Source organism: Mastigoproctus giganteus, chromosome 4 (genome assembly GCF_048544385.1).
Source record: "Mastigoproctus giganteus isolate SK-2022 chromosome 4, ASM4854438v1, whole genome shotgun sequence".
Lineage (NCBI taxonomy): Eukaryota > Metazoa > Arthropoda > Arachnida > Uropygi > Thelyphonidae > Mastigoproctus > Mastigoproctus giganteus.
The window spans coordinates 230,363,612-230,391,294 of record NC_143578.1 but is presented as its reverse complement, the minus strand read 5'-3'; the positions used below and the strand labels follow the sequence as shown (position 1 = coordinate 230,391,294).

The 27,683-nt window shown below is 38.6% G+C and overlaps 1 protein-coding gene across 2 annotated transcripts in view; it reads right to left on the bottom strand.

Annotated features, from left to right (window-relative positions):
- Positions 1-27,683, bottom strand: part of Madm (MLF1-adaptor molecule) — a 144,006-nt gene that overhangs the window by 74,354 nt on the left and 41,969 nt on the right. For both annotated transcript variants that reach the window (XM_090372093.1, XM_090372092.1), the window contains one exon: positions 2,940-3,062. In XM_090372093.1, the coding sequence (XP_090228219.1) occupies positions 2,940-3,062 (123 nt within the window). The remainder of the gene's footprint in view (positions 1-2,939; positions 3,063-27,683) is intronic.

Below are 27,683 nucleotides of genomic sequence, written 5' to 3'. Positions count from 1 at the left end.
TGAGCAACTGTAATTTTAATACTACAAAGTCTATATTTCAATTTGTATAAGTCTATATTCGTGATCACTTGTACCAGTTTCTTCCAAAGCTCTCTCAGGACGGCTATAGCTTCATGAGTTTGCCGTTTTGTAACTGAAATTTGTTCAGGTTCATCTTCATTTTCCTCCTCGGCAAAATTATCAGTAACAGACTGGGCAATTTCTTCATCTGTTAAAGCTGTAGTAACTTGTAGATCACCATCTATGTCCACCCAATCATTAAACTCCTGTTCACCTATGTCTTCAGGCTTTTTAACATGATCAGCATTGTGACTTAGTTGCCCATCACGAATAATTAATCCACATTTTTTGAAACAGTTGCTAATGCAGTCTCAGATACTTCATTCCAGGCACTCATTGTCATATGAAGTGCATCTAGAACAGTTATCTGCTTTGCGATATCGGATGATATTCCCAAACCATCTATAAACTGGATGATTCTTTGCCTCATATCTGATCTATAAAAGATCTTAAAGGTTTTTATTAATCCATGGTTGAGAGGTTGAATCAGTGATGTGGTATCTGAAGGTAGAAAAACTAATTCAATGTTTTTGAATTAGTTTTGCGCTCCGGATTCATTCTACTAAAATTACAGTTGCTCAGAGTGAAATGGATACAAAAATATAGAATTAAAATTACAGTTGCTCAGAGTGAAATGGATACAAAAATATAGATTGTAACAGGTTTAATAATGGGAATATACATATTCCTATTATTAAACTAATATATGTATATTCCCATTATTAAACCTGTTACAATCTATATTTTTTATCCGTTTCGCTCTGAGCAACTGTAATTTTAATACTACAAAGTCTATATTTCAATTTGTATAAGTCTATATTCGTGATCACTTGTACCAGTTTCTTCCAAAGCTCTCTCAGGACGGCTATAGCTTCATGAGTTTGCCGTTTTGTAACTGAAATTTGTTCAGGTTCATCTTCATTTTCCTCCTCGGCAAAATTATCAGTAACAGACTGGGCAATTTCTTCATCTGTTAAAGCTGTAGTAACTTGTAGATCACCATCTATGTCCACCCAATCATTAAACTCCTGTTCACCTATGTCTTCAGGCTTTTTAACATGATCAGCATTGTGACTTAGTTGCCCATCACGAATAATTAATCCACATTTTTTGAAACAGTTGCTAATGCAGTCTCAGATACTTCATTCCAGGCACTCATTGTCATATGAAGTGCATCTAGAACAGTTATCTGCTTTGCGATATCGGATGATATTCCCAAACCATCTATAAACTGGATGATTCTTTGCCTCATATCTGATCTATAAAAGATCTTAAAGGTTTTTATTAATCCATGGTTGAGAGGTTGAATCAGTGATGTGGTATCTGAAGGTAGAAAAACTAATTCAATGTTTTTGAAAGTCAACTTTGGATGAGCTGGATGGGTGTCCAAAACCAATGCAATTTTTTTTGTTTTTCTTATCCAATTTCGAATCCCATTTACGAAGATAATCTTCAGATAAAGAAGCTGTCATCCAAGCATTGGCATTATTGGCGGGTTCAACAGGCAGCTGTTTTACTCCATTAAAACATCTAGGGGATTTACTCTTGCTTATAACTAACGGCTTCATCTTCATTGTTCCCATCATGTTGCATGTTAAAAGAACTGTAATCCTGTCCTTGATCTTCTTTCCTGCAGATGCAGAGGAATTTTTAAAAATCATGCATTGGTCTGGGGTAGCCCTGTAGTACAACCCCATTTCATCTGTATTAAAAATGTCTTCAGAATTATAAGTGCTTAACACAGTTTGCCAAGAGGTTTTCAACCAGGTGTCAGCTACAGAACAATCGGAATCCTGTTTTTCTCCATGAAGTTTTTTTGTAAACAATATCATGCTTCTCCTTCCATCTTGTCAGCCCTCCGTCCATCGGCTTAAACTCTTCGTGTAGTTTTTCAGCAAAATCATTAGCATTTTGAAGAAGAATGTACAATTCATTAGCACATTAAATGAGCTAGCCTGTTAGAACCAAACAAACAGAGCTTCATCTACTGTTTGGCATTTCCCTTCACACTTCCTTTTTCTCATTTCACTAATCACATTAGTGTTTAATGTGTGACGTGATTTTAACAATTTTGATAAAGATGACTGAGGCACTCCTAATTTTACTGCCGCTTCCCTTTGAGACACATTGCCCAAGTTTAATTTATTGCACGTTTCTATAATTCATAACTTATCTTTTACACGCAAATTCACTCTCTTTCTGTTCACTGACATTTTTTTTTGTAGTAAAATTTAAAACAGTAAAAAAGATGAGTGTCAATTAATAACAAAGCACATGGCGCACACAAATTGGAACTAACACAACACACACAAGTGAGACGAGGTTTAGATATAGAAATGAAGAGAAGATTTCAGTGAAGGGGAAACACATTTCACCATAATAACATGAACACCCAGAATTCCAGCTATTGGTATTATTGCAAATGAATAAGATCGAGTTTACTACCCATTTACTGCACTAACAGAAAAGCTCAATAAACTGGAAACTGTAAATTGTTTTTATTGTTTTATGGTTATTGTTTATTTATTGTTTATTTGGTTTTTTTTTAGGAGCATTAGCAACTAAGGCCATATTGCTCAGGGAGATGCGGTGGTCATTTCCTGACCTTTCCGCATCCTCCGTATTTGGTGGGCATGTCTAATCAAGAGGTCTAATCTAACCCGGTTTAATCAAGAAGCGTGTGCTATGCACTGCTGCTCCTGCCCACCTGGCTACGGAGGCGCACGATTCTATTGAGCGGCTGATTCTAATAACCAGTGATCACTATAACCGGTGCTTACTGTATATACAACAAGCAGCAAAATTAACCATACAAAATAATTATTGAATATGAAAAAATAAATCACATATATATTAAGATATATAAATTTTATATCTACCTCTTGAGATTTAAAATCTTTTCTTTCCGAAAATTTAACTTCATTCCAAACCACTTCAACACCTTCTTCTGTATCCATAGCCAGATATGCAGCATCAATACCAGGAATGTCTCGTTGTTGTACCTGGCAAGCAAGATAAAAATTCAGGCTGATCTTCTGATACAAAGAAAAGAAACTAATGGCCAAATTTAGGTATTTTTTTTTGTCTCAATATAAAGAAAATTAACAAATTTGGTAATACTATGATGTGTTTGCAACATCAACTATTGTGGACACTTCATTTTTAGCATGTTTTATACTTAAAAAACAAGAAACGGGTGTCAGGAGAAATTTATATTTAGTAATTATTAAGCTACAGAAAGTATCTTGTAAACACAAGATAAAATTTAATATAATTTATTCATATCTTTTTTTAAATGAAATTTATTACACAACAAAGCATCAATTTTCTTTTTGCTTTACAAATTTCCACATGGCAAGAGATAATAAACAACAACAGTGGTGCAAATCATTTGTTCATGAACAATGATGAATACATTGTAAACAGAATAACGTTATGAAACTCTGAATTTGATTTGGTAGTTTTTGGCGCATCGGCTTCTGTGGCCATATTGCACCTCCCAAGGTTTTTGCAGTACTTTGATCCAAGCCTGAGGCGGGAATCGAACCCGCGACCTTTGGGTTGCCGGGCAGGTACTTTATCCACTCGGCTAGCCCAGTCGGCCTCGAAACTCTGAAACAGATTTACAAGGATCATCAGGAACTCATAGACATGTTATTTGTCTACAGAGCTCCAGATGAGCATGCTTCAATAAACCCAATATCACAGTCAAAATCAAAGTCAATATCAAAATGTGTTTAGAATGGTGTCATTCCAGACATTCATGGAGTCTAGAACAGTGGTAGAAGGTGCTATGAAGTGATAAATTTTGCTCCATGTTTTGTTCTCATGCATGCTTCTGGATATGGAAATTGCCTGCCAAGCATAACATCTCAACCATGAAGTTTAATGGAGGAAGTCTGATGGTTAGGGCTGTTTCAGACTTGGGCAATGCATTCCATGTCATACAGCAAGGGTCATACAAGTGAGCCCTGAGCTGGACTGCAATGCCACCATTGACAGAAAGATGGGCAGGGCAGCTAACAAAAGAGTATTCTACTTCAACAAGATCTAGATAAACTAGACTGGTAGGCTGAAAGGTTCTTAGTGGTGCGGACAGCCACCTCATGCTATGAGACATGATCTTTAACCTCCTGGTAGTCTCACCAGCATAACACATCCCGCAATTTGGACATGTAATAGGGTAAATGGAACTGCTCCACAAAAAAGGAAGAGTAGGCATTTTCACTCTAAGCCTTTCTTGGTAAGGGCACCCTTTGTTGCCCTCACAAATCTTGCTGCGCTTCTTTGTACTCATTCCAGCAGCTCTACATCCTTCCTAAAATGAGGCCTCCAGACCTATATGCAGAACTCGAGGTGTGGCCTGACCACTGCCTTATACAAAGGCATAATCACCTCCTTATCCCTCCTAGCAAAATTCTTGTATATCATTGTATAAGACCTTGACTGCACAATTACCCCCAGGTATTTTCATTCTCCACTGCCACAAGTGTAGTACCATACAGTTGATACGTTACTCCAGGGTTACTGCTACTCACATACAGTACTTTGCAGATGTCAATGTTAGACTTCTTAGTTGCCACCTCTTAGCCCATCTGCCCAATTTTTCTAGATCCTGCTGTAGCAGCATACTGTCATTAACAACACTGCCAACCTTCTTCTAATCTGCAATATTCATGTTCACATGGGCACTAATGTTATTAAGAGTAGGAAATCTGAGGAGTTAATTAACAAGTACAGGGAAATGTTGGGAAAAAGTCGCAAGTTAGAATTAAATTTGAAAGTGTTTCCAATCCTGCCAAAGTATGACAGGAAGGAGTACACGTTGAGAACCTTCTCAATCAATTCATCCCTAGGGAAACCGTGCTTACTCGTGTGGTACAATTTTTCTCAGCGTAGTCTGTGCTTGTTAGGAAGAGAGAAACTGTTTTTACAGGTATGGGATACACTTAAACAGAAGGGATGCAAGAATATTTGCTGTTGATCTAGAGGCAGTGTTAGACGGTTTGGAAAACTGCTAGCTTGGAGGGATACACAGACTAATATGCAGAGTAACAACAGCGACAAGCTGAGGTGATAGGGATTCTTGCATTGCTTCCACTGAAACTTGCTACCTGGGAGTCTAAAACGTTGATGGAACTAATATTCGGGTGACACAAGTCAAGTGGAACCAATTTCAGCAAGGTCCGGACGGTCTGTGACAGCCAAATCCTCTGCTTGCACCTTCATGATGGTGGGACTGTTAGTAATCCTGGTTATAACCTCCATGCACAAGCACACGGTGGGTGACCACCCAGGTGTGAACCAACGTAAGCAGGGGTCGAGGTTGGCACCCACACCACATGGAGGAATGCCACCCCTCTGTGTTTCCAGGAAGTACTAGGTGATAGTTGAATCTCATCAACTGGTGCAATACCACCACTTTACTTATTGGAGGCTTGAAGTGGTGGAACCCATGTTTAATCTCCACAGCTAAGTTCCGGTCAACTCTTCCCATCTCTTCCATCATGCAGTATGATTGATGACTCTTGAGCGAGATCCAATCTTCCTTACATTTCGAGGGTACAGCTCTAAAACGGTGTTCGCAAGCAGGTCGCTAGTTAGTACACTGGACCGAACCTATTGGTAACTCTCTAGGAGGCGGAAGCCTCCTAGAGAGTTACCAATGTACTAGTGTATAATCTTGCTGTTTTTGTTTTGTTATTTGGTTTTTAGGAGCATTAGCAACTAAGGCCATATTGCTCCGGGATATGCGGTGGTCATTCCTTGACCTTTCCGCATACTCCGTATTTGGTGGTGACGGGCTCGAACCCCGGTCTAATCAAGAAGCATGTGTATAATCTTGCTACCTCTACTCTGCCCAGATAGTGACTGCAAGGAGTCCGAGTAGTGCGTATACGGGGCACATTGTCGAGGCCACGTTATGTCAAGGATCTGGGTATATTCTTACCATGTGTATGCCATATCCAAAAATTTCATTACTTCATACAGCATGTCCCTCCCACTTTTTCTTACTATTGAATACACCATAATTGTCAAACTAATAGAGTAAGCTTATCTGTGAAAAGATCTAAACCTCCCAAACGCTTCCTAATTCATTTCACAAATATATGTGGTCTCAGTTCTAATCTCAACGATGTCCATTTCCACTTGCAGTCTGTGAAACCCCATGTACTTTTTCTGACAGAATCTCAGTTATCGGTTGATTCAAATACTGCTCATCTCGGTTGCCCAAATTATTCACTGTATGATTCCTTTCGCCTCAAATGTGGTAATTGTGCATATTTCCATTCCGATATTCTCTGTCAGAGACTTGTTAATTTGGAATCTCCTCTTTTCGAACTTCTCTGGCTTAAAATCTCCCTACCTCATTGTATCAAATTCATCTGTTGTCTCGACCGTTCTCCCAACTCCACTAATCACTTGGAGCTTTTTGACTTCCTCTCTTTGCAACTTGACTTTCTCCAGTCCAACTTTAACAGTGAGGTAATTTTCCTTGGTGATTTTAATGTTCACAACTCCAGCTGGTTTCCGTTTCCTAGTCACACCGACCCAGCTGGTTGAGATGCCTAGGCTTTTGCAATTACTAATGACCTTGCACAGATTGTTCATTTACCTACAAGAAAACCAGACAATCCTAACCACACACCAACACTTTTTCTCACAAACAACCCTTCTAAGTACACGGTCGAAGTGAGAGGTCCTTTAGGTACCTCAGATCACAACGTGGTGATTGTCTCTTTTCCAATCGAGCCTTTATCTCATGCCTATTCCCAACCTCGTATTGTCTGGCATTACAAGAATGCAAATTGGGATGACCTGTGAGATTTCTTTTCTTCTTTTCCTTGGTCGGATTACTGTTTCAAAACTTCTGATGTCAACGTTTGCTCGGATCGTGTCAATGAAATTATTTTTGCAGGAATGGAATCCTTTATTCCCACACTCCACTTTAAAATCTTGTCCTTTATCTAAGTCTTGGTTTTTCAATAAATGCGCTAAGGCTGTTCAAGAGAAGAATGTTGCATATCGTAATTGGCTTGTTTCTAATTTGTCGGTTTCATTTTCTGCCTACACCAAAGCTTGCAACAATTGTAAAGCAGTTATTAATCAGTTCAAACTAGATTTTGAACAGGCTAAGAGTAGAAAACTTCCTTCTTGCCCTAATGGTACCCAAGCATTCTGGTCTCCTACCAAATCTATTGGCCGCAACTTTTTCCCATCTCTGCTCACACCTCTGTCCAAACCAGATGGATCTGTTGTCACTTTTGCTAGCAGGGAAAAGGAAGTGACTGTCCCTCTGTATAAGGCAATGGTCAGGCCATGCCTTGAGTACTGCGTACAGGTCTGGAGGCCTCATTTTAGTAAGGATGTAGATTTGCTTGAGCGTGTAGAGAGAAGGGAAACAAGATTGGTGAGGGGAATGAAGGAATCCTCTTACCAAGAGAGGCTTAAGTTCTGCAAATTGCAGTGACTGGAGACTAGGCACCTGCGCGGTGATCTGATTGAGGTGTATAAGACCTGGAATGGGGTTGAGCACGCTGAATTCTGAAGGGATTCTTCCACTTGTTCAGATTACGAATCTAAGGGGGCATAAATTCAAATTAAGAAAAGACAGATGTAGAATAGATGTGTGGAAATTTGCCTTTAGCCAGCGGGTGATTAATTGCTGGAACAAACTTCAATCTTTCACTGTGGAAGTTGATAAGTTAAATAAAAATAAGGAGGAACTGGACAGGCATTTGGAGGGAATGGTGTGTTTTTTTTTTTTTTTTTTTTGTCTGGTGCTGCATAAGCTCATACACTTGCTTTCTTGCATCACATGCCAGTACTACTACTATACTACAAATTTGTACTTCAGCCCAAGGATAAAGCTGACCTGCTAGCATCCCATTTTACTTCCAACTCAGGTATTAATGATCTTGGTAAAACTGCTCCCACCATTCCCAATGGGCTCCATTCAATGCATCCTGTGGTCTTCCGTCAAAAGGATGTCAGAAGGATTTTGACGAACCTTGATGCTAAGAAAGCTCCAGGTCCCGATGGTATTTCTCCACTTGTTCTCAAAACCTGTGCTTCTTAACTTACTCCTGTTCTTTCCTGCCTTTTTTCACTTTCTTATTCCAAAGGTGTTTTTTCTTCTGCTTCGAAATTTGCTCATATCCAGCCAGTTCCTAAAAAAGAGTGACAAATCCATCCCATCCAATTATCGTCCCATTGCAATTACTTCTACTCTTTCTAAAGTAATGGGGAAATCAATTAACTGCCAACTCTTAAACTACCTAGAAACCTTCTGTCTGATCAATGATCGCCAGTATGGATTCCGTCAGTGTTGTTCCACTGGTGATATTCTTGCTTATGTTACCCATTTATGGACTAATTCAATGGAAAGGTTCGGTGAAACAAAAGCAGTTGCTCTTGACATCTCTAAGGCTTTTGATCATGTTTGGCATAAAGGTCTTCTAAACAAGCTTCCATCTTATGGTTTGCCAACTGTTTTTTTGTAATTGGTTATCCAGTTTTCTCTCTGATCGCTCACCGAGGGTGATGGTAGATGGATCTCCGTCTTCTAACTTCTCCACTAATGCTGGTGTCCCCCAAGGTTGTTCTTTCCCCCACTCTTTTCCTCTTGTATATTAATGACCTTCTTCCATTGACTGGAAATCCTATCCATAGTTTTGCCGATGATAGCACATCGCATTCCACTTTCCTTTTTGAGAAACCTTGCCCTGCTCAATCAGCTTCAAATTCTCGAATATCCACTACCAGTTCTTCAGTGGGGAAAATAAACTTAGTTGATTTCAATCCTTCTAAAACTCAGTCTTGTCTTATATCTTGCAAAAAGGATTCTTCTGCTCCTAAGCTTATCTTTGGTGACACTCCGATTTCTAGGCAAAATGATATATCTCTTTTGGGGATTACCCTGACTTCTAATCTCTCTCTTGGCACATCATCATCATCATCAGCCAATTTCAATCCACTGCTAGATGAAGGACTATCCAGCAACTTTCCAGTTCCTTCTGTTTTGTGCAATGGCCATTCATTTACTACCCATGAATTTCATCTGTTCATCTCCATTGTTGTCTTCCAGGTTTTCTCTTAGCTCCTCTTGGGTACCATTCTGTTATTTTCTTAGTCCATCTGTCATCATTAGAGCTGTGTCCTGCCCAAGACCATTTTAGTTCTTTAGTTTTGATAAGAATGTCCTTTACTTGAGTTTGCTGCCTAATCCATGCATTTCTCTTCTTATCTAACAGTCTGATTCCCAATATAGTTCGTTCCTTCCCTCGTTCATTCTCTTGGCACAAGCACGTTACAAATACTGCTTCCTCTGCATCTAAAAAACTTGGTTTTCTCTTTCGCTCTCAGCATTACTTTTCTTCCAAACATCTGTTCACTCTGTACAAATTGCAAATTCGCCCTGCCATGGAATATTGTTCCCGCATCTGGGGGTGGTGCCCCCAAAACCTCTCTCAGGCTTCTTGATTCCGTTCAGAAGAGGGCAGTTAGGTTAATTAATAATTCATCTCTCCACTCGCTGTCTCATAGACGTACTGTTTCTGCTGCATGCCTCTTCTACAGATATTTCCATGGGCGCTGTTCTTCTGAATTGGCTTCTATAATGCCCGCTCTCTCTTTCAAAACAGTCTGAACACATGCCGCCACCAGCCAACATCCATTTACTGTCCAACTTCAAACTCACAGAACCAACTTTTCATCTTCCTCGTTTATTCATTCAACTGCTATTTTCTGGAACAACCTTCCTTCATACGTATTTCCTGAAAATTACAGTCTAAAGAAGTTCAAGTCCAATGTCAACAAATATCTTCTTTCGTCTTCTCAACCTCCAACCCAAGCATGGTACCAAGTACTATAGGTTCTAATACCTCTCGTGTTTGGGGTTTACATAAAAAAAAAAAAAAAAAAAATTGATGCATTTGTAGTTCAGATTAAGTCATCCAAAGTAGATATTATAGGAATAGCAGAAACATGGTGTTACTCAGACATTAATGATTCTGAATTTGATATGGGGAGTACAATGTATACAGGAAGGACAGGGCAGGTGGAGGGTTATACTCTTAATTAAGCAGCGTATCAAATGTAAGACAGTGCATACAAGTCAACATGGATGGCCAGTGCAATGCTGAGTCAGTTTGGTGTGGCGTAAGCACTAGGAAAACAACATCGAAAGTAGGAGTGTGTTTTTCGGGCCTAATGACAGTGATGAGTACAGCTAATAATTATACAAAGAAATAAAATAGAGGATTTTAACCTTCCAGATATTAACTGGAATTTGTGGGTTGGACAAACAAACACATTAGCAAGACTTTTGTGGATTTGTTTGATGACTGTTTTCTGTAGCAGCAAGTTAGAGAAGCAACAAGGGGAAGCAATACACTCGATCTGATTATCAGCAGTGACTCTTCATGCATTAAGAACCTGCAGGTAAAAACCCTCTAGGTGGTAGTGATCAGAGTGTGCTAGTGTGGGACTTACTTAAAGATTAACCACTGTCAAGGGTAAAGGCATCCTAGATAGTTTTTAAATTCTATACAGTGGGATCACCTGATGATGGTGCCAGCAGCAGATGGGAAGCATTCAGGAAGGTGATCATAGAAGCTACTAAGCTTTTCACACCAATTATGCAATGCCATTCCAGGAGTAGACCTAAATGGATTTCAGATGAACTAATGCAAGCTTGTGACTGAGAAGGGAAAAAAAAAAAAGGGATGCATATAAATTCTGATCATAAACTAGTCTGTAATCAAGTCACAAAGGCGGTTAGGCCTGCTAAGGCAGATTAGGATAAAAAGTCTCTGGAAAAGAGTGCATCATAGACTTCTTTATTAAATTAACATTAGAAGGAAGGGGTGAATCACATTGGTCACCTTGATGATGGTTTAATTGTTGATGATCCTGCCCAGGCTGCAACCAAACTGAATAGTATTTTTCTTCCACATTCATGCAAGAGCTCTTTATTTAGGGAAATTACTAAAATTCATCAGAATTTAACATGGAACTAATTGATTTTGTGAAAACTGAGAGTAAAGTGGAAGAAGAACTGTTGAATCCAATTACAGAGTGCAGCAAAGGAGGTATGCAAACCCTTAGCCATTATTATGGGAGCATCTTTGAATTTGAGGGAGTTCCCTATGAACATCTCTTCTCTATGTTTCTCTTCCAATTATTCTAGGATAAATGGAAGAGAAACAAAATACCAGCAGCAGATAAAATGAAAAAAACAAGGAACTGCCAGCTTGGGAAAGAAGGTTTCAACAGAAGACAGAACTAAGATTCAAGATAGGTCAATTGACCCAGTACCAATGGGATAATAGGAATAGGAAGGTGATTGGAAAAGTGAGGAGCACCCTTAAGAAAGACAACATTCACAGCAAACATGACACTAAAAATTAGAGAATAGAAGAATACTTAGACACACTGAAGCAGAACCTCCTCGCACTCAGCAAGAAGTACAACTCCCACAACTGGCAAATCCCAAGAATAGATAACATCCACAACTACTGGTACAAGAATTCACTTGCGCACACACACAAAAGCACCTAGCAGAGCAATTCAACCAGATGAGTCACAATTACACAATTTCAGAATTAATTACTCATGGAATCATAAAATCACATTAAAGAAACCTGGCGAAAGAGGCTGACCACCTGCACAAGAAAGAAGATATCAGACCACTTGGAGAGCCAGAACATCATGGCCGAGCAGCAGAAGGGATATAAGCAGATGAGCAAAGGATGCAAGGGAGCAAATGACCATTGATACCGAAGTTACGAAGCAAGCCTACAAGAAGCAGTGCAACCTGTACATGGCCTACATTTACTGCAAGGCCTTCGATTGAAGGCCTTGCAGTAAATGTAGCAATCATGGTGAAATGAAGGACCACCATCCAGGTCGAGAACATCATAACCAGAATGATACCCATCCGATGAAGATCTTCCAGGGAGATGCCCTACGCACACTACCATTGTGTCTAAAAAGAGGAAGAACCCATATGTCCTCTTTAACCTGATGTACACAGATGACATCAAACTCTATGCCACAAATGAGAATCAACTCCAACAGCTACTCCAGATCACCGAACAGTTCAGCACTGACAATGGGATGCAATTTGGCTCAGACAAATGAAAGGCCCATGGATTGCATTAAGGACATTGGGGGGGGGGGGGCTACCAGCTGAAGACTGGTGATGAGACTGAAGCCATGACACACAGAGAGAGAGAGAGAGAATCTGGGAATGACATACGCCCGCCAGTTAGAACACAAGGAGATCAGGGCCCGCCTGACTGAGATATACCATCAGAGATTGACAAGCCTGTTAAAATCAAAGCTGAATGGCAGGAACATGGTCACAGCCATAAACACTTATGCAGTCCCAGTCCCAGTATTAACATACTCATTTGGATCAGAGAGTGGAACAACACTGAGCTGGAGCAGATTATGAGATCACCCAAGATGATGAGGACAAATAATCGCCAACACCAACTAAAGTTGGCCATCAAGAGACTGACCATAGCCCATAAAGAAGGAGGGAGGAGATTGACTGACCTCATTGAACAAGAGGTGATTTAGAACCTGCTGTATTACTTCCAGGAAAACAGAGCACCAATCTACCAAGCCATAAGAAAGATAGACAAACAGTACACAACACTCAACCTCATCAAGGACACCACACACACACACACACACACACACACACACTACAATGACCCCATCAAGACTACATAGATAAGATGACTTTAACGCTTTGCTGGTGAATGGAAGACTCTTTCCTAAGACCGAAGGATTCATCGTTGCCATCCAAGGCCAGGAACTATAGGAAATGCATTTCCAAGGACCATGGAGTATCAGATGATGCATGTTAATGATGTTGCCTGGCCCCAGAAATCCAGCACATCATTTAAAGGATGCAGGGTGATCAGCCAGACAGACAGAGTACACTCACAGAGAAGACCAGGTTGTGAATATAATATATCATAAGCTAGCACAAAAATCCAAGCTGGTCAAAGAAAGTTAAACATGTTACAAGTACAAGCCTAGGGGCATACTAGAAATCCCCTACTTAGACTATGGTGGGACCATGTCATAATAACAATCCAGCACAACAGACCAGACATAACCATCTTTAACAAGAAGGAAATGGCTACCTACTTGATCAACATAGCAGTGCCCAACACCAGTAATGTCCAGAAAACTTACGAGGAAAAGATCAGGAAGTATATAGACCTAAGACAGGAAATCAGAGAAATGTGGCATAGGGAACAAGCAATGACCATCCCGATCACCATGTCTACTACTGGCAGTGCCAAATAACCACCATAAGAATCTAGCAGCAACTGGCCTCCGAGAACACTTACATGGAACTCCAGAAAGCCATAATCCTAAACACCTGTAGGATAGTAAGAGAGTTCTGCAACCAACACTAATAATAATAGTAACTGGACACAACCAACCACCTCATGCACTTGGTACTGGTACCCATCACAGGGCAGAAAAAATCCCATAAAAAGTTTTTATAATAACAACAGTAATCTTTCTTCATCTTCCAATTAACAGCTGGTGGTTACTACTGATAACGGTTCTTGTTCTGTAAGCCCTATGATGTCATCTGATTCATGAGTAATGATGAGGTCACGAATATTCTTACACCTGGTATTTTCTCTAACATGCTGGTACAAATAATAATAATCTAGTTTATTTGAAGTTTGTTCCCCATGGTGAGGTTGCCCGTTCCATTTGCATGTAGACACGCTTGTCATACTCTTTACAATCCTCTGGTCTGTAGATTACTCCCACTCTCGATATACCTTTGCTTCTAACTCACACCACAGATTCTATAGTAGCAGATGTAACTTCTGAGCAAAAGCTTTTTTTTTGTGCTCAGGCTGCTTTTGATAAGAAGCATGACCCCCATCACTCCTTCTATCCTCCCTATCTTTCCTGAATGCATTATACAATGGATATATACATAGTTGACCTCGTTGTCATCCCCCAATTTCCCAGTGGCACAACATTTCTATTAGCCCTATTACGTCGGCATTAGCTGTCCTAAGGAGTTTGAATTTGCCCATTTTATTGATAACACTCCTCATATTACTGTAGACAGTTAAGACTAAGAATTTTCCTATAGTTTAGTATACCAACAAACTCCTTGAAGTTATTTAGGCTTGTTTTCCTAGCTTTACCTTTCACTCATTTCAAACATTGTCATTCTCAGAACATCCAACCAACATCAGCTGTTGCAGCAACAAACAAAAATTCTTGGGATATGCAAGCATTTGACTCACCTCATCAGATAAATACATGTCTAATCTCCCCTCCCTAAACTATCAATAAATGCAATATCACTGAAGATACCTTAAGATATCCTCAATGATCCAGTATCATTGAGGACCCTTGCACTAGCTCTGTTCAAATGAATCCTGTCTCTACAAAACAGGTTTCTTCTACTTATTCGGACCATGCTGATAAAAAAATTTTCCCCAAAAGCCTTGCAGAGTCCCTCATCTTGAGTTAATCCACAAGGATTTCAGCAGATAATCCCTGTTAATCATGTCTGAGCAGAACTGCAGACACATACACATTGCAACCTAACTCATTGCATGTTTTCAGCATTGATCTATATATATCCAACAAATCACTAGCCATGTTTGTTTAATATTAATCTCCACTTTTAAAATCTAACTATCTGTTAGTAATATCAATTGTTGCTCCCAGCAAACACACCCTGGTTTTAGTTCAACTACCTATATTGCAAAATTGTTACCAGTTTCCCTGAAAATAGTCTCCCATTAAAACTAAATCAACTCAAACAAGAGCAGTATGCTTGTTTTGTTTTTTGGAGCATTAGAAACTAAGGCCATATTGATCCGGGGATATGCGGTGGTCATTCCCTGACCTTTCCGCATCCTCTGTATTTGGTGGTCACGGGCTCGAACCTTGGTCTAATCAAGGAGTGTGTGCTCCTGCCCACCTGGCTATGGAGGCGCCAAGCAGTATGCACTTGACTATTCTGTACTGGGACCTAATTGGGGTGCATCACTGAGAAGATCACAAGATATTGATTATCTGATGAGCTCCCAGTTGCATGTGTTTCTAGGGCAAGTATCCGTTTCTTCAGTGACTCAACTTCCAGTAAATGCATCAAGTTTTAATTTGAGATCGGTGTATTTAATTTGAGATTGGGTGCAAAGAAAAGAATCATCAGTTGAGCTTGGTTTTTGTCTACTAGACCGACCTTAGAATACATTCCATGGGCTATACAAGCAACAAACTTGTGATTCGCATTAGAAATGCCCACAGCCATTTCAATCTGAGTCATAATGTCCTTGGACAATGTAATAAAAGTGGATTTTGTAACAACCATTATTTACATAATATCTGAACTTAGGAAAGGTTACAAAATTTAAATTTACAAATATTACAGAAATTACAAAAATTTTATCTGCTATTGATGTTAAAATTAAGCTACCAAAATTACCAGAAAGAACTTAACTTAGCAGCAAAAAATAATTCAGAAAAGTTAAGAATTAAATTTACAAAATATTGTAGAAATTTAAACAAATTAATTTATATAATATCTGACTCCAAAGCTCAAATCTACATCTGGGAATTTCCAATTTTAATATCAGATTTGGTGATAATTTTTATTATTATACCCTAAATTTCCTAAAAATTTTCCTATCCTAAACAATGCATATTGATTTCTCTGGTCTTCTGTATGTAAATAAGTAAAAGCCAGGTGAGGACAAGGTATTCTTGAACTATTCTGAAGTTGCCTTTCGTGCCCAATACAGCTGTTCAAAAGAAAATCCCCCAGTCATTATACCATATAAACAAACCAATAAACCTTTAACCCTTGCACCTATTCCAGCATACACCACAGGTGAGTTTCTTGATTGCTACAGCCTCATCCCAGCTCTGATAAGGACAAAGCAAGGAATATTAAAACAGAGCAAAATATCAGTATTTAATTCAGAAATCAGTACTCATCAGAATGAAATATTGTTCCCTTCTGACAGTGATACAAGGTTTTATACATCATGGAGTCAAAAAGGTGACAGATATCTTCTTGGGTAATATTCCCCCTTTGGTTAAATGTTCCCTTCAAATGGTTATAGTCTGGACTCCATTGCTAACCCATCATATCCGAAGCAAAAAAAAAAAAAAAAATGGGATCAAGCATTCCAAGGGAAACACATTAACTGCTTACTGAAGATGAAAAAAGGTTCTTCGTGAGTGTCTCCAGTTCACTCGTTCCCTTCCCCCAAAACCCTATGCTTGATATAGTAATAGTAATCGTGGCATGTGATGCAAGAAAGCAAGCTTATGAGCTTATGTAGCATCAGCCAAAAAAAAAAAAAAAAAAAAAAAATTCACAAACCATTCCCTCTAAATGTTTGTCCAGTTCCTCCTTAAATTTATTTAACCTATCAACTTCCACAACAACAACAGATGGAAGTTTGTTCCAGCAATTAACCACCCACTGGCTAAAGGCAAATTTCCACACATCTCTTCTACAGCTGTCTTTCCTCAATTTGAATTTATGTCCTCTTAGATTCGTAATCTGAACAACTGGAAGAATCCCATCAAAAAAAAATTTTTTTTTTTTTTTGTTAGTCGTTGGAGCATCGGCTTCTGTGGCCATATGCACCTCCCAAAGTTTTTGCACTACTCTGATCCAAGCCCGAGGCGGGATTCGAACCCACGACCTTTGGGTTGCCCAGTCGGCCAAATCAGAATTCAGCATGCTCAACCCATTCAATGCCTTATACACCTCAATCAGATCACCTCGCAGGTGCCTAGTCTCCAGCCACTACAATTTGCAGTACTTAAGCTTCTCTTGGTAAGAGGATCCCCCTTCATTCCCCTCACCAATCTTGTTGCCCTTCTCTGTATACGCTCAAGTAAATCTACATCCTTCCTAAAATGAGGCCTCCAGACCTGTACGCAGTACTAAGGCATGACCTGACCATTGCCTTATACAGAGAGACGATCACCTCCCTTTCCCTGCTAGCAAAATTCCTGTATATCACTGACAAAACCCCATGACCTGCTCTTGCAGCCTGTCTGAATTTTTAAGGAAACTTCATATCTGACTGCACAATTACTACCAAATCTTTTTCATTTTCTACCACCCTAAGTAGTACCACACAGTTGGTACGTTCCTCTGGGGTTACTTCTACCCACATGCAGTACTTTGCATTTGTAAATGTTACACTTCAGTTGCCACTTCTCAGCCCATTTTCCCAAATTTTCTAGATTCTGTTGCAGTAGCACACTGCCATTAATAACCCTGCCAACCTTTGTATCATCTGCAAACTTCGACACTAAGCCTGATATACCTTCATCAATATCACTGATAAATATATAAAACAAAAGTGTACCCAACACCGAACCCTGTGGGAGTCCACTAATAAAATTAGTCCATGGAGAGCAGCACCCATTGATTACCACCCTCTGTCTTCTCCCACTCAACAATCTTTTTATCCATTGTAGCAACTTTCCCTTAATACCATTCTGCTCCAATTTGTACAGTAGTCTTCCATGCGCAACAGTGTCAAAAGCTTTTCTTAAATCCAAGTATATGATATCAAAATTATTTTTTGCATCCAGTTCCTTTGTAACCACATCATAATATCCAATCAAATTTGTCAGACAAGACTTTCCCTTAACAAACCCATGCTGTATCTGAATTACTGCTGCAGTCTTGTCTAGATGATCCTGCAATGCATCTTTAACCAGCGGCTCCATTATTTTACCCGGAACAGAAGTTAAACTAACTAGTCTGTAACTACTCATGTCACCCTTCAATCCCCCTTTGTGAATTGGGGATACATTTGCACATCTCCAGTCCATGGGAACTTCCTCTGAATCCAAGGATCCTCTCATAATTATGGCTAAGGGTTTGCTTAGTTCCTTTGCTGCTTCCTTTAATATAACCAGATAGATCCAATACACTCCGGGTGCCTTTCTTATGTTTAACTTTAACAATTTCATCTTATGTTTAACTTCAACAATATGATCACCTACATAGGCAGCTAAAAAAAAAAAAAAAAAAAACCTCTGAAAAGCACTATGCATTTACATTAATGCCTTTTTTTTTAAACAACAAATGCAGCTATAATACACAATACAATTCCATGTCCTAATTGAAGGATGTTCAACTGAAGTGGGGAAAAAGGAAGTCAGTAGGAGGCCCAGTTGATGTAGTGTACTATGATTGTATGCATCTGCAATGATACATCACCTGGTGCTAGCTCTCAAGCACTGCAATTTGCTTTGAATACTGGAGTCTATCTCACATACCTTTATTCATTTGTCTCTCATCTATTTAGGGGACCCACTTTTCTCTCACACTTGTTAAAAACCAGAAGAGGATATATATCTCAACTCCGATGGAAATCTCTCCATCTGAGATCTACGTAGGTCTGAGTTTATCCTTGGAGGTTTGAAACTTTGTTCCACTCTCACATGGTAGGCATCATCTCCATGTGGGTTCATGAGACATGAATATCAATGACCTTTCACTGCAATGTCGGTTCACACCTGTTGTAGTTCTGCATTCACCTTCTTTAAGAGGATAACCTTTATGCATATTCCATCCCTCCTAGCTAGCTGAGTGTTCTTTGGCTATTTTGGGGGATGTGAACAGTGGCTGGAGTGGCTCCATTTATTATTTTTATGTATTTCTGGTTTGCCTGTTGATTAATGTTTTCTATTTTTGAAGATGGAAATGGCAAAGCTTTAAAACTCCTCATAAGTTTCTATTCTTATAAATTTTAATCTGTAATCTATTAATGGAGGCTGAACTTTGGTTTCTCCTGTCAACTGACCTCAGATAACTATATCTTTGGGTCATGGCCCTATAAAAAGAATAGCTGACTGTGTTATGACTATTAATTACTTCCATTTTTATTTTAATATTTGCTAAGTTCAGGGTTGTCTAAGATTTAGTGAACTCTTCCTCCTTGGTTGGGACTGGCTAAAAGAGCTAGATTTTAACGAGCAGATAGGTTTGACAGAAAAAGGTTCCAGTCCACTTCTGTGCCCATCCAAGGTTAGGATACTGGAATTGGGTTTCTCTTTTATGTTAGATTAATTTCTCTTGGAGATTCAACAATTTTTTCCATGAATTTCCATCTGCATTGTATACAGTTAACACTCATAGATTTGCTATTTAAACTTTCAATTGTAAATAGTATTTATTGTTTTATATTTTGTAATGAAATTTTTGCACTGAAATGCCTTCTAAGAGAAGAGAATCTGTGAGTTCAAGTGTTAAACAGAGGTGAAGGCACAGACAATGATGAAGTTTAATTAACATAACTAATGCCATTAATGAATAACTAATGATATCAAGAGTAGCAGATCTATGAATTAAATTAACAAGTATAGGTCAATGTTGGAAAAAAAAAAAGTCGAGAATTTGAAAGTGTCTGCAATTTTGCCAAACGCAATAGGAGGGAGTATATGATAAGAGCAGCCTTGTCAATCAATTCAGTCCTGCAGACACTGTGCAATGAACCTTGCACAATGTTTGCAGGATAAATTTTTACAGCATGGTCTGTGCTTGTTAACAGGAGGGACTACTTCTACAGGGATGGGATACACTTAAATAGAAAGGATGCAAGAATATTTGCTGATACTGTCGAGGCAGTGTTAGTTAGGTCGGAAAACTGCTAGCTTTGGGAAACTCACAGCTAATAGATTAGCAGTAGCTGCAAGCAGAGGTGGAAGTGATTCTTGCACTCCTTCTATTGGAATGAGCAGCAGCCTGGAAAGCAAGATGCTGGGGATTTCAATAACTGCTGGGAGTCATCATGTAACAAGTAAATACATGGCTTGTGTTAGGGAAACTGAGAGTAAGAACAGGTGCATGTATATTTGCATGTACACCAGTGCTAGGAGAATAGTAAATAAATTCGATGAATTCGAAGTGCTGGTCAAGACATCGAAGATGGATATTCTTGGGATATCAGAGATGTGGTGTCACACAGATATAAGGAATACTGAATTGAAATTGGTTGAGTACAATGTGTACAGAAGGAATAAATTGGATAGGAAGGAAGGAGGGGTTATGTTGTTAATTAATTTTATAGTACAATGTTGAATCAGTTTGGTGTGACATAAGCACTGGGAAAGCAAAAATGAGGGTAGGAGCGTGTTATAGGACTAATGATTCTGCGAGTACAATGAACAACTGTACAGTGAAACAGTGGGCCAATAAATCAGAATGTCTTATAATGGGGAGATTAACTTCCCAGATATTGACTGGAACTTGTGGGTTAGTTACTTGCATACTAGCAAGACTTTTGTGAATTTATTGGATGATTATTTTTTACAGCAGCATGTTCAAGAGGCAACCAGAGGGAGTAATACTCTTGATGTAATTATCAGCAGTGATTATTCATGCATTAAGAATCTGCAGATAAAGGAACCACTAAGTGGCAATGATCACAGTGTACTGATGTGGGATTTACATAAAGATGTAACTACCATCAAGGATAAAGGAAAGGGTTTTTGCTTTCATAAAGGTGACTATAGTGGTCTCAGACAGTTTTTAATTCTACACAGTAAGAACAACTGATAATGTTACCAAGAGCAAATTCTAAATGGGAGGCATTCAAGAAAGTAATCTTGGAGGCAACAAAGCTTTTTGTTCCAACTAAGCAATACTGTTAAAATTTTAGGCCTAAATGGATGCCCGATGAACTAATGAGACTCGTAGCAGAAAAGAAAAAAGCATGGTATATAATCAAGTCACAAAAGAGGTTAGGCAAGCGAAGGCAGATTACGTGAAATTTTTGGCAAAAGATACAAAGACTTCTTTTTTTATATAAACTCTAGAAGGAGATGAATCAAATTGCTCCACTTCATGTGGATAGTTCGACTGTGGATGATCCTGCTCAAGTAGCTGACAAAGTGAATGAATATTTTGTATCTACATTCACACGAGGATTATTTAGTAAGGGAATGCCAGAAGTTTATCAAACTCTAGCATGGAGCTAAAGCATTTTGTAATAACTGAGATTAAGTGTAAGAGAAATTGAAGCTAAACATAAGAAAGGCACCTGGAGTGGATGGGACATAAGGCAGTAAAGGAAGTAAGCAAACCCTTAGCTATCATTATGAGAACATCTCTGGATTCAGGGGAGGTTCCGATGGACTGGAGATGTGCAAATGTATTCCCAATTCACAAAGGAGGAGGATTAAAGGGTGATACGAGTAATTACAGACCTGTTAGTTTAACTTCTGTTCTGGGGAAATTAATAGAGTCTGGTTAAAGTATTGTAGGATCATCTAGACAAGACTGCAGTTATAGTTCAACTACAGCATGGGTTTGTTAAGAAAAATTGAAGTCTTGTCTTACCAATTTGATTGGATACTACAATGTGGTCACAAAGGAACAACATGCAAAAATTAATTTGAATATCATATACTTGGATTTCAGGAAAGCTTTTGATACTGTTCCACAAAACAGGTTGCTGTACAAATTGGAGCAGTATGGCATTAACCCCTGCACGGATTATCCCAAGATATCTTGTTTTTAGGTTTAAAAGTTATTTGGAACATATACACGAGATATCTCGGGATACAATAATACCTCCAAATTTAGGACAGAAATGTATTTTCTCTGGTATTTATCTGGCTAATTTTGCATTAGGCAAGTAAATCAAGAGTTTTCTCAGAATTTTCTTATGCCTGGCAGCAAACGATTGGCTTTCATTTTACTTATATTGTACAGCAATGTCAGAACAATATCACGCGTTCCACCAGTAAGCAAAATATAATTTGCCGTCCTAAAGGCAGAATACTGAACTCACAAAAATAATTCACAAAAACAATATCGAAAAATATTTTGGCACCTTCTTGAACTTCCGCCCGTAAGCGACGCTTACCTCGCCTGTCCACTTGTGGTGGCCATGTGTCAGAATGTAGTTAGTTTGCGATTACTGCTTGTGTGTTCCACTTGAATTTTTAAATTTGTTTATATAATGAGTAATGAAGGCTTTTTCTGTGCCTTTCTTTTAGCTCAAACGCTAAATTATTTTAAAAATCTGTATAATTTGCACACTTTTTGGCATACTGGAGATAACTCGGGATAGCCCAAATGAATTAATTACTCCCATGTATTTTCTACGAAAAAATTAATAAATGACACAAAAAACTATACAGTGAGTATTAGCATTATGCATACTTTTAATCTGTAAAATAAAATAAAAAATCAATCCGTTAAGGCACATTTTCCGGAAAAAAATGTTCCGGGAAGGATTTAAGGGCAAGTTGCTGCTAGGAATAAAGGGATGGCTGTGTGGGAGAAGAGTGGAAATTAATGGACTTTGCTCATCATGAACTAATTGTTATTAGTGGAGTCCTCCAGTGTTCAGTGTTGGTTCCATTGTTTTCTGTATTTATCAATGATATTAATGAAAGTATATCACACTTATTGTCCAAGTTTGCAGGCGACATGAAGGTTGGCGGGGCTGTTAATGACAGTATGCTACTGCAACAGGATTTAGAAAAGTTGGGCAGACAGGCTGAGAGGTGGCAACTGATGTTTAACATTGACAAATGCAAAGTACTGCACATATGGGTAGTAGTATCCTCCATAGTAATGTACCAACTGTGCAGTACTACAATCAGGATAGTGGAGAATGTAAAAGACCTGGGAATAATTGTGCAATCAGATATAAGTTTTCTGAGCAGTGCAGAAATATACAGGAATTATGCTAGCAGGCCACACCTTGAGTACTGCATACAGGTATGGAAGTCTCATTTTAGGAAGGATGTATAGCTGCTGAAACGAGTATAGAGAAGGGCAACAAGATTGGTGAGTGGAACAATGGGTTGCTTTACGAAGAAAGGCTTAAGGTCTTCAAATTACAACATCTGGAGACTAGGCACCTGCAACATGATCTGATTGAGATGTATAAGGCCTTGAATGATTTGAGCAACTCAATGCTGATGGGATTCTTCCTCTTGCTCAGATTATGCACCTAAGAGCATAAATTCAAACCGAAGAAAGGCAGTTGGAGAACAGATGTGTGGAAATTTGCCTTTATCCAGTGGGTGGTTGATTGCTGAAACAAACTTCCATCTGTCATTGTGAAAGCTGATAACTGAAATAGATTCTAGGAAGAACTGGACAAACTTTGGAAGTGAATGGATTAGTGAAATGGGAAGTTTTTTTTTGTTTGGCTGATGCCGTATAAGCTTGCTTTCTTGCATCATATGCATCTGCTAATGCTATAAAAATCGAGAAAGGGGAGGAAAGATGTAATATCCAATATATTACAGCAATAATAAGAAGAAATAGGAAAAGAGATCTTCAGTCAAGTCAGCAAGATTATGGATACTGCTGAGAATTTTAAGAATGGTTTTCTTAAAGCTGCAATTTGCCAATTGTGTTCGAGCGAAACCATGTTTTTTTTTTTTTTTTTTTTGTTAATTGTTGGCGCATCGGCTTCTGTGGCCATAATGCACCTACCAAAGTTTTTGCATTTTACTCTGATCCAAGCCTGAGGTGGGATTCGAACCCGCAACCTTTGGGTTGCCGGGCAGGCACTTTACCCACCTGGCCAGCCCGGTTGGCAAACCATGTTGTACATAGGTTGCCTGTATTTACTTGTTCCAAAAGACCTACTGTAGTGCTTGAAATCCCCAACATCTTGATTTCAACTGCTGTATATGTTCCAATAGAAGCAGTACAAGGATCACTTTCACGCCTGCCTGTGGCTCTAGTTAATCTACTATTCTATTAATACTGAGTATATATTAAATATAAGAGTACAGTTGTTTTTGTGACATTTTAGGCATGATTACCATAGAGTTAATATAAAAAGTAATTAATATTTGTCAGTATGCCTACTTTCTTCTAGTATTCATTTTCTTTATCTTAAGACAACAACCACTATAGTATAATCTGACACTTATTTTAACAAACCATCTTTTTGACCAATACGATCCACTGACAAATTTTGCTGTTTTAGTGATATATTTTGAGAAAAAACCACGTGCATCTTTCTATCACTGCTACTCAATTTAAAACAGCAAGCAGCATTGTTTAATAACAACAGGGACTATGATAGTTTAAGGTGCTATATGGCATCTATTAAATGGGATTGCAGGGGAGGGTGAATACATTTGAATTATGGAATATCTTTAAAGCAATAATGATGGAAGCCACGAACACATATACAGGAACTCCACGACTTACATAATACTTGACTCACGTAAATCCGACTTTACGTAAGTTTTTGCCAGCCGATACAAACTGAATAAAATATGGAAACGTATTTTGCATCTGTAGAGATAAATGGAGGTATTGTGAAAACATTGTAATGTGAACCCAATAACACATTGGTTTTTTTTTTGGTTATTTATTTTTTTTTTTTTTGTAATTCGTTCCAAGTCCTTGGAAGTTGAAAATTTCGCTATATAACTAAACTATTTATCTTTCTAAAAGGTCACTTTTATAATGGAAATTGCACCACACTTTCATCATTATCACGTTCCATTATAAGAATCTTTGAACGTCTTTGTGATATTTTTCATAAACACATTTCTGAAGGTCACTACCATCAAACAATAAAAACAATTTGCACTTTCCAGTTTATTAGGCTTTTCTGTTAGTGCATCTAATTATAAACGGGTAGTAAACGCGATCTTATTGCATTTGCAATAATACCGATAACTGCAATTGTGTGGGTGTTTATGTTATTATGGTAATGTGTTCCCCTTCACTAAAATCTTCAATCATATAAAAAAACTGATTTTCAGAATCTTCTTTTCATTCCTATTTACTTATTACAATGATGAATGAAGAGAAAGGGACCAACGGAAAGTTCAAGTCTGGCAGTGCCAGGAAGCGAAACAAAATTGATTTACAAATGAAGATGATTAATTAAGTACGAAGCAGGCCAAAGTTTGTCATCTGTTGCACAGAATTAGGTCTCACTGCTTCAACAGTAATCACAAAACAGCATTCAGGTGCTAATATCGAAGATGGAAAAGCTATAATATGGATGGAAATGTGTGGACATGTGGACATGTGCATATGTAAAGGGCGGATCAGATTCAGAAGCAAGTGCCCCTGAGTCTAACGACCATTCAAGCAAAAGCAACAAGTATTTATGAAGACATTAAGGACAACTGCAGAGAACCCCAAGCCAAGTTTGTGGCAAGCAACGGGTGGTTTAATAGGTTCAAGCATCATGCTGGTTTCCACAACGTTAAAGTATGCGGTGAAGTCGCCAGTGGCGATTCTGCAGCTGCAGAGAAATTTTGTGGTGTGCTGGAAAAAAATAATTGATGAAGGATAAATTTTTAACATTGACGAGACTGCTCTGTATTGGAAAAAAATGCCGGATCGAACATACATTGCCAAAGAGGAAAAGGCAATGCTAGGTTTAAAAAAATAGGGCTACGCTCTTGCTTGGGGCTAATTCAGATTACAGATTAAAACCACTGCTTGTGTACCATTCTAGAAATCCTCGTGCATTTACGGGCATCAATAAAGCCACCCTACCCGTACATTTCCAATCGAACCAAAGAGCATGGATAACAATATCTCTTTGAGGATTGGTTTAAATGCTGCTTCATTCCAGAGGTTGAAAAATATTGTAAAGACAACGATGTTCCTCTGAAGATTTTGCTTCTATTAAATAATGCTCCCGAACATCCTACGCATCTAGATGATTCCAATTCGAATCTGAGAGTCATATTTTTACTGCCAAACAATATTTCACTCATCCAACCTATGGATAAGGGTGTTATTTCAAATTTAAAAGCATACTATTTATGCACATTTGCTCAGGCATTGTCTGCAGTAGATGAGAAAAAATTTTACGTTAAGAGACTTTTGGAAATCTTACAATATTTACCACGCCATCTTAAACATTAATAAGGCCTGGGTGGAAATTAATAAAAGTTGTTTAAATGGCACATGAAAGAAAATATGCACACGGCATGTAAAAGGCTTCGAAGAATTTGAAAAAGACAAAACATATGAAGAGGTTACAGATAAGATTGTAGAGGTTGCAGAGCTACTTCAGTTGGAGGCTGATGCCAAATACGTCAAAAAGTTAACAGAGGAAGAAGAGAAGGAATTATCTAATGAAGAACTTATTGACTTGCAGGCAGCAATAGTGAAAGAAGAAAATGCTGACAAAGCTCAAGTTGAACCAAATGAGGAGCCGAGATGCTTCATTACCAGAGATGGCAATGGCATTTCATGAAACTACATCGGCAATGGCGAGATTTGAGAAGATGGATCCTGACAGCGAACAATTCTTAAAAGTTAACAAAGGGGTGAATGATATGCTTGCTTGCTACAAAGAAATCTACAATGAAAAGAAAAAAGCCACTGCCCAATCATTCATTAATATGTTCTTTCGTAAGGTTGAGTGGCCGACCCCTTCTAAATCTCCACAGCGGCATCTCCTTTTTTTGTAATTTTATAATTTTGAAATTCTTTTAAATTGCACGCTTTTGTAATTTTTCCTGCATATGAGATAAAAAAATTGAATAAATACAACAAATAATTATATTTACATGTTCATTAAACATTTCTTTTTTGATTCAATCAATTCAGTGAGCATAAGTATAGGGGAAATTCCAACTTACGTAGTGTTCTGCAGAACGCAACCCTTATGTAAGTCAGGGAGTTGCTGTATATCATTAAGAAAATATAGCACAAGGAAGATGCCAAGATGGATGAATATTGAGCTCACCAATGCTCAAACCATTCAAGGCTTTATACACCTCTATCAGATCACCTCGCTGGTGCCTACTCTCTAGACACTGAAATTTGCAAAAATTAAGCCTTTCTTCGTAAGGGTACCCCTTTGTTCCATTCACTAACCTTGTTGACCTTCTCTGTACTCGTTCCAGCAGCTCTACATTCTTCTTGAAATGAGGCCTCCAGACCTGTACAGTACTCGAGGTGTGGCCTGACCATTGCCTTATACATTGTCTTATCTCTGCTAGAAAAATTCCTGTATATCATTGACAAGACACCATGAGCTACTCTTGCAGCCCGTATGTACTACTCAGAGAACTTCATATCTGCCTCCACAATTACCCCCAGGTCCATTTCATTCTCTACCACTGTCAGTGTAGTACCACAGAGTTGATACGTTGCTCTGGGGGTTCCTGTTTCCCATATGTAGTACTTTACATTTGTCAATGTTAAACTTCATTTGCCACCTCTCAGCCCATCTGCTCAACATTTCCAGATCCTGTTGCAGCAGCATAGTGTCCTTGACAAACCTGCCAACCTTTGTATTGTCTGCAAACTTGGACATTAAGCTTGATATAACATCATCAATATCATTTATAAATACATAAAACAATAATGAACCCAACACTGAACCCTGAGGGACACCGCTAATAACATTAGTCCATGATGAGCAGTGTCCATTGATTACCACTCTGTCTTCTCCCCCTCAACCACTCCTTTATCCATAGCAGCAATTTGCCTCCAATGCCACACTGCTCCAATTTGTGCAGCAGTCTTCCATGTGCAACAGTATCGAAAGGCTTTCTAAGATCCAAGTATATAATATCAAAGTTATTCCCTGTATCCAGTTCTTTTGTGACTGCAT